The 12,445-nt window shown below is 40.9% G+C and overlaps 1 protein-coding gene across 6 annotated transcripts in view; it reads left to right on the top strand.

Annotated features, from left to right (window-relative positions):
- Positions 1–12,445, top strand: part of SGSM3 (small G protein signaling modulator 3) — a 36,411-nt gene that overhangs the window by 6,601 nt on the left and 17,365 nt on the right. For 3 of the 6 annotated variants that reach the window (XM_054988802.1, XM_054988803.1, XM_054988805.1), the window contains exons 2-4: positions 5,647–5,753; positions 7,282–7,339; positions 12,101–12,186. In XM_054988802.1, coding sequence (XP_054844777.1) covers positions 7,333–7,339; positions 12,101–12,186 — 93 coding nt within the window. In that variant the 5' untranslated portion in view covers positions 5,647–5,753; positions 7,282–7,332. Of the gene's footprint in view, positions 1–5,643; positions 5,754–7,281; positions 7,340–12,100; positions 12,187–12,445 lie in introns of all 6 variants that reach the window. The other 3 variants (XM_054988800.1, XM_054988801.1, XM_054988804.1) reach the window with 1 other exon arrangement.

Raw genomic sequence — 12,445 nt, forward strand, 5'->3', positions numbered from 1 at the left:
ACCAAACTCTGAGAGTTTTCAGTTTTGTTATAGGCATAGAATGGCAAGGGTGGAAAACAGTAACTGGAGTCCTTGTTACCCGCTCTGGTCAGCTCTATAGAGAGAGCATGTAACATCCTAGTTCTGTTCTCAAGGCTTCAGTCCCTTTACTTGGCATTCTGAATGCATATATTTGATCCAGTATCCAGTTGAAGAAAAGTAAAATAAACATACACTGTTGAAATGTTAGTAATTGGTGCATGTACTCCGCTGTCATTTTTGTATGTCATCATTATGGACGCTGGCAGTGGAAGAGAAGTATAGCAGAAATTAATTAAATATACAAATTAAGTATTTGTATATGCTATCCTAAATGAGCTCCTAAGAGTTCTGTTTAGGGGTTCTGGTGGAAGCCACAGTAGTGTCACTTCTTGTTCCTGATACTGATACCTATGAGACATGCCACATAGGGACTAGAGATGGGCACAATCTGCATCACGATAAAAAAAACCCCACGATAATGGCATTCGCACAATCGAGACCTGGTGGATCGTTGTCTTCCATGGCAAACGATCCAGCTGTCAGGAGGGGGCTGGATGGGGCGATCGTGATAGGATCGGAAAGCTAGACATTCAGGCGCCAACAATCTATTCCCCTGGCAACGGAGGCAGGGGAATGCCTGAGCTCTGTTTGAAACTTGATAATATTTCCCCCAGCGAGGAAAAGCAAACAGTTGTGAGTGAAAAGGTGGCTTCCTGAGAAAAATATAAGCAAAGTGATTGGAAGAGGAAGGGGTTAAGAGAGAGAGAAAACTTTGAGTGTGGCTATCAGCAGAAGCTGTTTTGCGCTCCTCCTGTGTTCATTCAGTGCGTTGAAAGAGTTAACACTGAGAAGAGATCTCTTCTCAGTGTTAACTCTTTCAACGCACTGAATGAAAACAAAAACCCCTTGCTTTGAGAGCAGCTATCAACTGAAGCTGTTTTGCGCTCCTCTCCTGAGTTCATTCAGTGCGTTGAAAGAGTTAACACTGAAAAGAGATATCTCTCTCCTCCTGGCTTCTCAGCCCAGTGCCTGCTTTTTGCAAGAAGTTGATATGTGATTTGATGTTTCATTTGTGTTTTTCCTATTTAAAAAACCATAGGATCCGTGAGGATCCGTGTGGATCCTGGTTTTACTTTCTTCCTGTTTAAAATATGCTTTTGGAAAACTGCTTTTAAAATCGGGTGGGGAGGAATGGAGATTCTACCCTGCTTTTTTAAAAAAGTGGCTGAAACTTGTTGACGGGGTGTCTCTCTCTCTCTCTATTTGGAGAGGCACAGACGGGTTAAAAACTTCCCTCCCCTCTGCTCTAAGTGCGTGCGTGTGTGTGAGAGAGAAAACGTCCCCTCCCTGAGGAGAGGCGGCTCGTCGCCAGGTTAAAAACTCCCCCCCTCTGCTCTAAGTGTGTGTGTGTGAGAGAGAGAAAATGTCCCCTCCCTGAGGGGAGACGGCTCCTCGCCAGGTTAAAAACTCCCCCCCCACTCTGCTCTATGCGTGTGTGTGTGTGAGAGAGAGAGAGAGAGAAAACGTCCCCTCCCTGAGGGGAGGCGGCTTGTTGCCGGGTTAAAAACTTTTTTCCCCATCTGCTCTAAGTGTGTGGGGGGGCGCCCCTCCGATCCCAGATCGGAAATGGGACTTGATCGGAGTGAATCGGTGATCTGGGGTCGTCACCAGTGCAGATCCACGAACAGCTTGATCGGTATTTTTTTTTGGATCATGCCCATGTCTAATCGGGACCACCTAAATATCTTCTGGATAGACTGCAAGAGGCCTGGATAAAATATACAGTTTGATATTAAATCAGGGGTAAGGGATGAAACTAGCAGGAATTCTCTTCTGGACACTCAAAAAAGGGAGTAACTCACCTGCTGGAATGTTCTATGGAGCATACTCATAAAAGGTTTTTTGTCTCAAGCCGAGAGCTCCCTCACACCCTGGCTTTGAATGATTGACTCAGGTTTGCTAGACAATAACTGAGACTTCTGATTCTGCCAAAACCCCTCCACTCCCAGCTTGATTCAATCAAGCTCCTAGGCAGATCTTCCAGCCTTCCATATGCCATTGTCTGCTTGAGTACATCTCACTGACATCCCAAATTCATTTTATAATTCAATCACTAATCTGATCCTTCAGGCTTCTCTCTTGGGACAACTTTTAGCCGTTATTTTTGAACTAGCCAATAAGATTTCAAATTTCAGCCCCAAGTAGTCCAATCTCATCCCAGCAAAATCATTGCCTCCTTGTTAATATAATGAAAAATGTATTTAACCACCCTCCAGAGCCTCCTCCCTTTGTATTTGTTTTTGGACCCAGCCTGCATACTTGACTTTATGGTTCATTCGCATTCTGAACCCTTACTCTTTGGCTTAATTCCCCCCCCCCTCCTTTCAACACTGAAACTTCATTCCTGGATCTGCATTTCATCACCCACCCTCAGGACTGGACTCTTGTCCGTCTTTTCACTTCAGGAACAGGTTCATTTGTTTTCTTTGTTCCTTCAGTACCCCTAGCTTGCTCTACTGCCAGCTGGTCCCCAGGGTTTTCCCTAATAGACAACAGCTCATAGGCAGGTAGATTTACACAAAAGGTTTATATATCGTATACCACAGTTTTCCTGCCTTGTTTTGCTATTCTTGCCATTAAGTTTTCCCATTCTTTATCTTGTTAGGAAAATGAAGATCTTTTTATTTAAGGCTTATTTTCTCCCTTCTTTTGCAGTGCTGCCCCAAATTGGAACCCTGTTATACATAAGCAAAAGATTCCACAATTAATTGCTCAGGTGATGTGTGCTGGATCTTACATGTGTAAAAGATGCTTTGCACTTTATAGCCCCTGTATGGTATTTATTTGGGTAAAAATATAATACAATTGTTTAACCAGTTCTGGATCCAAATGTTTAGCAGTGCTGTAGATCTTCTTACTCCTTTGTACCCTCTTATGGTTTTCTCTGATCATCTGAAAAAATTGTGGATTGCTCTGGGCTATTTCATGCACTTGGATGAAATGTCTTTGCAAAGATGTGGCTAGGGGTGCCAATGGCACAAAGAGAAACAGGGGGGCCTTATCAATGGCCAGTATTCTTCAGAATTTTTTTTTAATGTGGTGGGCTGCTGTTTACTAAGTGGAAGTAGCACTAAACTGTTTGTTTGTTTTTATGCTCTGGAAATCTCTAATGTTAAATAGGACTATGAAAATCCAAAAGATGTTTTAATGAGCGGAACACAATTATAAGTAACACAGCAGAGCTAGTTACTTCTGGTTACATCTATGGCAAGAGTGTAGTAGAGTGCTGGTTTTGAATCCTAGCTGTGAAGTTCGTTGCATGACTGGGCCAGTTGCCCCTTCCCCCAGCCTAAACTGTTTCACAGGATTGATAACATCCATGAGTATAACCTTGATTTTGGATTATATATAAATGTAAGAAATTACTATCAACTACTTTGTTATGCTTTTAAAGACTCTAGATTTCTGGTTGGCTTCCAGTTCTTTTTGCTCCTTCCTTGCAGAGCAACATGTGGCCTCTTCCTGCCTTCCAGGTCCCCAGATGTGATTCATCCGCACTTTTACCTCATTCACAGCCTTTGTACAACTTTCATTTAGCAGTCCTGTGTCTGTATCTCTCTTGCTCTTTGTCAGGTCTCCAAAGGCCAGGAAATGATTCATAGCAACAGAAGTCAGGAAGAACCTGCCCACCTGCTACAGTTCATGTGATATTCAGCAGTCTATGAATATGGCTATTGGTGGGGAGGCAAATAGGAGAAGTGGTCTGTAGTGATCAGAGAACTCAGTTTGAGATGCCTGTCTGTGATTCAAGTGGATAAAGTTGCTCTATTCGTGCGTAAGAACATCTTTTTTGGTGTGGGAAAGGCTCCTGGCTTAACTACTGCTGTTTAAGAGCCAACCCCTTGTAAAGGATTCATCATCCAAACAGAACCATGTGTGTTGGGCCCAGTTCTAGTCTGCTGTTAAAACTGTGCCAAACATACTGATCTGTGCGAGTGAATGCTGAGCCATTCAGTTTTGGCTTAACTTTGTGTTGACAAAAGTGAAACCCCACACATGCTTTTTTCATGGTTCTTTTGACAGCTCTTTCAAATCCTCTTGCTGTTTTTTTGTTCAAATTCTAGCCATGAAACATTGCTTCTGAAATGCTCAGAGAGTCCCAAGGAGTTGTAGAGCCAGCACTGGTAAAAGACCTAGAATGGATTTATGGAAAGAGCTGCACCAGGTCTATAGCATAGTGACAATTACTATAGGTCTCTGAATATATAAACTTCTACTGAATCACTTTTGTCTGAGGCAGGTCATTAGTGTTTTCCAGCTGAGAAATGAGCATCAGCAGTGAAAGCGAGTGACTAGGCCATCTGGGGAGTCTGTTGGTGATGGGTTTGAATTCAGGTGTCTCAACTTTTGTTGCGTTTGAGTAGTCAGGAAACAAAATGAATTGGTTTTCCATTTCAAGGTGAAAATAACAAACCAAGGTAAAAGAGAATGCATGGTAACTTTGTTGTGAAGTCAGATATTAATCTGTAAGGCTGGCTAGCTGCTCATATTTGGTCAAATGCTCATTTTAAGAAACAACCAACTTGGGTCTGCTCAGCACAATCTTTGGTGATTCTCTTGCTCTAGCAGGTGGTCTTTACAGCAAGGTGCAGCACCCACTATGTGCAACAGCCTTCTGGAAGAAGTTTGGAAGGGTTCTCCAAGGCTGTCTTTTACAGGACCTAACTGGGGATTGTCAAGAAAGTGTACTCTTGGAGCTTCTTGGTAAAACTTAGATTCTTAGATGCACAGGATCACAATTCAGATTGGGACCACAGGGAGATGTGCTTAAGCCTTCCCTCTGTGCTGTTTTTCTAGCTTGAAATAGCCCCAGAGAGTCACTGTTTGTTCTGTTGGGGAAACTTGCATGTAACTCATCGGTACACATGTAGCCCACAGTAGGTCAAATAGTGGCTTCCCGGGCCATTTTAGGTGAGAATTGGAGGGGGAATAGCATTAAGCCTTCTATGGTGATCCCAATACAAATTGGACTTCCAGCTTCCTGCGAACTCCCAACACAAATCTACTTGATGGGATGACCCATGTAAGTTAGGACTTAAAGAATTTTCTCTTCTAAAAGTATTGAGTGATTAATGTGTTTAAGGTGTCCCTGGGGGCTGATATTTTGTGAACTGGGCCATTATCATCACCATCATCTCTATTTTCCACAGTCTACAAGTATTTATTACCAGCAACCAAGCCTGTTGTGTAAATAATGGGCTCTAGAAACCTGCCTCTGGAGGGCCACGCCACCATGGTGGGCCTTCCTGGACCTCAAGAGGGCCCCACTGGGCCTTCCCAGGCCTCCAGAGGCCCCAGGGAGGCTGCTGTGGCAGTAAGAAGACAAGCCATATTGCTGACATCTCGCTTTTTATCCCCTCACGGGCCTGTGAGTGCGCCTGCGCAAGGATAAAAAGTGAGTCGTCACCAATATGGCTTGCCTTTTATGTAGTAGGGTTATTGTTATCATTAAGTTTTCTGCATAGCTTATTCTAAGCTGTAGAAGAGAGAGAAATGTTAATCTAAATAAAATTATTGCTGCTGCTCTTATTCATGAATAAGTATTAACCTTGTTTATTTCAGTAGCTTTCACAGACTTCAGTTGGAATCTCTGAATACCTTCAGTCCTGGGAATGTCTGACCTTAACCTGGAAGGACAGCAGTCTGTGGAACTCTGAAGCCTTCTTTTTCAGGTCTGTGTTTGTATTTGCTTGCAGACACCGACTAATAACTGCCAAGGGAAATCTGTGTGGGAAATAACGTGTCTAATTTTAGTGTCTGTGTTACCTCTTGTGAAAGGTTGATGCTGAAAATCAGACTGCCAGCTTGAACACTTTAACTAGCATTCTATGATCACCTGCTTCCATCTTTAACTTGATAAAAAGCTGTAAAACGAATGAAATTGACGGGCTAAAATTTGCAGTCCTGATATCTTATTGTTTAAAAAAAATACCTTATACAGACTGAAAAGAGAATTTTAAGTAAGATTTAAAAGAAATTAAAGAAATCAACACAAAAATCAACTTGTCTTAGACAATTTAGTACTTAGTATGGAGTTTTGGCTTTTTTAAAAAAAAGTTTGTGATTTAATTAATGTAAACCTGCTTAAATACATTTGCATCTCATTCTTTCCCTAAGAAAATCAGGGTTGCATGCTTGAAGTTATCATGTTTTAACCTCAAAGTGACCCTGTAAGGTAAATTAGGTTGAGAAAGGGGGCTTTGCAAACTTGAGGCTGAGCGGGGATTTATACTCTGGTCTGTTCTTCCTCTTAGCATCCAAGACCTTGTTTATCTGCAGTAGTACATGACTGTATGTAGCAGTGGTTCCCAGCCTTTTGGATATAGTGACCCACCAGTCCAAATTTACTTGGTACAGTGACCCATCCAGGGATGGCTCCAAGTTTTCTGGCTCCCTATGTGAAGTATGACCTTGGTGCCCATCTAGTTCAGCAGTCTACATTTTCTACAGTGCCTACTATAAGTTTTTGAAAAACCTACAAACATCACATTCTACTATAAATCCTACTGTAAATGGCATTCCAAAGTACACACTTTTTGCATATGACAACTACACTCCAACCCTTTGACTACCCTCTTCTTTCCCATTACTCCCTCTAATCCCTTTTAAGATTCTAAGAAACTCATTCTAGTAACCGTCAGGACACATTTTACTTGATTATCAATCAACATGCATAAGCAGTGAAAAAAAGACCAAACTATTGTATGGCATGGAAGATACTGTGCCCAGTGTCAGGTCTTAGTTTCCAAAATACAGGTCAAAGCCTTGCCTCAAATTAAACACTAAAGTTGATTCTTATAGGAGTCACTTCACACATGATGATTTTCCTTCAGAAATATTATTCTACATAGGAATACTTATAAAGTTACTAGTTGCTGAATGGCTTCCCCCCTCATTATTGTTGCAAAGGGTGGGGGGAGCGAGAATGTGAAAAGCTGGCATAAAGGAAGAGAAGAGAAAGAGGACAATGTAAAGGATAGGGGCAGCCATTAGGGAGGGCTGACCTGCATCGCACTTTCAGATCCTGACTCACAGGTTGGGAAACATTGGTATATAGCATCACTGTGAAGGTAGTGGCAGTTCTGACTAAGGGGGTGGGGTGCTAATGGAATCAGCTAGGTGTGTTCTGCATTGTTCATCCCGAAAGCTAACACATTCTATCTTTTTGTGTGTATATTTTGCCTCCATGAATCATAACAGGACTGTGACTTCTTGGAACCTAAATCCCATTGTCCACGCTTCTCTAGCACCATGTCAGGTAAGGTCTTTATGAAATATTAGTAGTTGTGATAGTCATCAAAGTCCTTGGATTTTTTAACAAAACCCCAATATCTGACCAGTCGTATTATTTTTATCAATTGAATCCCTAATCAATTATGTGTAATCACATTTTCTACTTAGGTTAAATAATTCTTTTATACCTTGAGAAATTTTATTTTGCTCCCATCCTTCTGTTATCTCAGGCTGCTCTTCAAATTGGCCACCATTCAGAGAACCACAAGCATCCTTTCGTTTACTTTTCTCTCTCAAGTGGAAAACTCAGAAAGCACCAGCCTTATTGCTAGTAGAGCTTATATTAACTGTTATCCACAGCATGAAATCAGGACTGATTTTAACTGTCAGATATAACAACAAGGGACAGTTTGAAATCATGGTTGATTTTAACTATGCCAGAGACAATAACAAGGAACAGTTTGAAGATTCTAGTGAAAGCAACTCAGCAATGAAGAGGCTCTGCTGAAATAACTGTTTTAGTTAAGCTTTAGCAGTTAAAATAATTGGAGTTAGTATGTATTTAATGGAGTGGCATTCATTCTACCTTTTTTAAAAAACCACTTTCTGGAATAAGTTTTTTCCATGCTGGGTAAAACTCCATTAGACTTGCATATACTTAGCAGTCTTTGAATTATTGTGCGCTTTCTTCCATACCTCATATAATTAAATTGCCTTTCCTGTAATTTTCTACCTTGCGCTTTTCTTGACTCATTAGTAACTGCACTTGTTTTCCTGCTATCATATTTTCATTGTATATATTGACTCAGGGTAGCTGATCATTGCTTAATACTAAAAGTAGAAATTCAGCTGCCTTCAATTTTCGGGTTTTTTTTCTCCGTTCTGGTATTTGTTTTTATAACCAAACATATCCACGCAAACATGAAAAACTGTTCTTCAGTTCCTCTCTATGATGGTTATACCTAGCGGGCAGCTCAGTCTAAAGTTGCTGGTATGGTGGGGGATCATATCTTGGGGCAGATCCCTCCTCCCTTGCTAACCTGTATTGATGCATTGTCCTTGCATCCCTAGCTGGAAGAGCAGAAGCTCCTTTCGGAGGTTTGTGTCCTGGGATGAGTTTCCTGTTCAGGCTCTGAGCAGAGCAGTTTTAGTCATAAGCTACAACAAAGTTTGTTCTCTCCCATGGCTGTTTGGGCTTAGTGCTCCCTTTTGTGCAAAACAGTTCTTCTGTGGAGTTCTGTGGTTACCAAAATCCCCAGATGTGATTGTTGGTAAACACAGCTGGTACCCTAAGCTATGCCAGACTTGGGCAGAGAAGAAAGCTCCATGAAGGAGCTTGTATTTTCACTCTGTGGGATATTTAAAGTTATGCCAGGGTTCTTGCATTTGTAAAGTTACATCAGTATGAAAGTATGATGAGACTGGAGAGGTTTACGATGCCAAGTAAGCCACACTCTGGCCCTGACACATCCCTAAAACTGCCCAGAGCTGGCATATAAGGCTTACCTACCATCCTAATCCATTCAAAAACAGGGCACAGGATAATGCTGTTTATGTGCTGCTAACCTGGCAAGTACAGTATTATAAGTTCCTTTATCCAAATTGGGTTATAATGCATATGTGTACTTTGCTGAAATCTTAGTTCTAGGATGGCTCTATCTTTTCCTTGCATTTAGCATAATGTGTCTTCACTTTCATTTTTCCTGACAGTTTATCAAAGTATTCATTAATTGGGTCAAACAGGTGTCTAGTTTTTTTTCATCCTCAAATATTCTAGTGTTTTTCATCCTCAAATATTTACTTATATAAAATATTTATATATACTACGCTGTTCAAACATTCCCAAGGGAGTTTACAATAATGTTGAAATACTACTTAAATACAAAACCGAATTAATAAAAACACAGAAAGCATAAGATAAAATCCACGTTAGATCCAGCAGGAATAAAATAATTAGATTAAAAATGAGAAAAGTGTTTCTTTTCCCCCCTGACTTTTACTTCCTCTGGGCCTTCACATTTCTAGCTTTGGCAGATATTTGACCATGCCAGCTGCAGACTCAATGAACATGCTAGCTACCCAGGATAATTCAGCTCATAAAATGTTGTCATTATTATTGTTGTTGTTGTTACTGGTAGTAGTAGTAGTAGTCAGACAATCAGTTAATTGGATTGCAAGATATGATAACATTTGAATTTAACAGCAAAGATTCCTAGTTAGAGAAAATAATGCAATTGGGCTGGGATTGTAGAACAAGGGTGGGGGGAGAACAACACATATAGATCTATCTGTTTAAGGCAACAAGATAATCAGGGTAGGAAGGATATTATGCCTCATAAAACTGACCTTCTGTGCTGAACCATTATACCACAGCCTTGCTGTGGAGAAAACCCTCCTGAGCAGTCCTGTTTTGCACATTTTGTGGAATGATAGAAATGTGGGGGCCTTCCCTTTGTATGGTAGGGCAGGAAATTTTCCAGACTTCTATTTTTCTATAAAAACGATAATGAATGGGTGCCATTTCCAATACCATATTAAGCAAGCTTAGTGGTTTTTTCAATTGATTATATCTAGGAATTTGTGAGAGAGTACATGTATGTTTTATTGATTTATAAGGGGTGGGGACAACAACAAATACATATATATAATCCAAATAAAAAAAACCAGATTATAATTTCAACATATTGACTGTGCCCTTAGTGGAAGCCAAAGCTAAAACTCTTACTTTATTTTAAACTAAAAGCGGCAGTAAAACCAATTTTTTTTTTGGTTTAATTAATTTTTGGAAATGTTTCCATTAACTCTCTTAGCTCCTTAGTGCTTTTGGTTACTGTGAAGTAGCCATAATAATACTTAAGCAGAAGAAAAGCTACTGGCTTGGACTCAGCACAGGATTTCTGTGGATGGGGAAAGGGCAGTTTTCACCCCTCCCCCATTGCAGTCTTCCAATTCTCACCTCATTCTGTTGCTGAGGAAAAGCATTTCAAAGGCATTATGGGCTGGGGGTGGGGGTGGGGAGGAAGTTGTGGTTGCCAGCTCCAGGTTGGGAAATTCCTGGTAGTTTGGGGTATGGAGCCTGGCGGAGGGCAGGGTTTGGGGAAGGGAGGAACTCCAGCAGTGTATAATGCCATAGAATCCACCCTCCAAAGCAACCATTTTCTCTAGCAAAACCTATCTCTATGGCCTGGAGATCACTTGTAATACCAAGAGATTTCCAGCCATCACCTGGAGGCTGGCAACCCTAAAGCCAAAACTACACATGCAAAATAAGACCAAGCTGCATTTAGGGCATTGGACTTTTTCCCTGGGAAATCCACATCACTGTTCTTTTCTCATGTCCGTTTGACCAGGTGGCGTGGGAGGGATACTTTCTACTTCATGTGTGTCTTGGTTCCCTCGTTTGTGCAATTTGAACAATTTACTAAATTGTTCTATCCCTTGTGGAAAGTTTATGAAATATGATACCTACATTTTTTCCACACTGTAACACTGAGAGATCTCTGTCTTTTGGTGCTACACCTCTGAAGATGCCAGCCACAGCTGCTGGCGAAACGTCAGGAACTACAATGCCAAGACCACGGCAATACAGCCCGGAAAACCCCCAACAACCAAATATGATACTGTTATGCACAAACTTGTGCCTTAGGTGTCCCTCTCACCAATCACATTAAGAGACACACACACCACAGAGTCCTGTAGAATGAAGCAATATATGATTGTTTAATTTAAACAATGGAGGAGCCCATTTTCACAGGAGTAGGTGGTCTCCTTGTGTCCAGAGCTCATCAAAATTACAATAGAAACACAGGCAATTAATACTTTCAGATAATCATAACAATATTACAATATTCTAATATTTGATATCTTACTGGCTCGTAACATATCTAGGGTCAGTTCTGATTTGAAGATGCAATTCTGGGCTGGCCCCTCTATTTGGGGGAATTCCAGTCTTTACAGTTTTTTTTCTTCTGCCCTCATTTTGGAAGGACACTGTTTAACCTTTTACCTACTTTCTTCTGGGCATAATACTTTCAAGGGCGCCAATGAGTCTCAATCTGGTGCCTTGATATCTTCTGATAACTGAAATCTGTGGATAGGAAGGGATGTTTTCCTATTCGTGTCCTTTTCCCCAGTTTCTTCTCAGCTTTAAGGAAGATAATACCACAGGTGGCCAAAACCAGCTTGCTGCATCAAATCAGTTTTCTACAAAAGGCTCTCTGGTACTGATTTCTATTGGAATCTATAGAATAATATAACATATAATATAAGTGCAGCCCTAAAAGCAGTATATCAGTTCTTACAGAGTTTCAAGTCTTCTTGTTTCAAGTGTCAAATTCTTACAGGTTACATTACAAGTACTACTTTGGCTCCTGAGCATAGAAAAAGTGCAAAGCATGTAATACTGAAAAAGCATAGGTTTAGTATATAAAAATAAGTATATAAAAAACCTCCAAATCTATATCCATCAATACCACTTTCTGTGTCATTCTCTGCAGAAACTTGGACTGTGTGGCTAAATCAGTCAGGATGATGGTGCATAGAGAGTGATATATTCACATCCATTCCATTTTCTATGAACAGCCAGCCATACAGATTAGCTACTTCCTATTTTTACCATTTTTAAAAGAAGCTCTACAGTTTCATATCATGATTTTTGATCCAGAGTAGCACAGAAACAGAGAAGTTAACATATAGGACCAACCAAACTCTTTATTAGGATTAGCTAATAACAGCTGTGCTTTTGTGGTTCTTCTGTCCCTCATTTTCTGTTTGGCTTTATTTATAGGAAGCTACACTCCTACTGCTGGTGGGCCCTTCTCTGCTCTCACTCCCAGTATATGGCCTCAGGACATCCTGGCAAAATATACCCAGGTACAATCAAAAAGGGGAGAACCAGTTTTGTGCCTCGTTTCCCATCCTGGATTATTTATTCTCATATGTGCCCACAAGCACTTCCCATAGCATACACAGCATTTGGTTGCTGGTTCAGCAGCTGCCCTGTGAAAAATGCTCTGTTACGTAAGGGTCTCTCTAATTTGCTGACAAGTGGACTGAGGTAGGGAACAATCTAATCCACAGTCCACTGAGAATTTAAGAGTGGAGAATTGAATGGGATGGTGAATTGCAAGAG

The sequence above is a fragment of the Eublepharis macularius genome, chromosome 9, assembly GCF_028583425.1.
Source record: "Eublepharis macularius isolate TG4126 chromosome 9, MPM_Emac_v1.0, whole genome shotgun sequence".
Classification (NCBI taxonomy): Eukaryota; Metazoa; Chordata; class Lepidosauria; order Squamata; family Eublepharidae; genus Eublepharis; species Eublepharis macularius.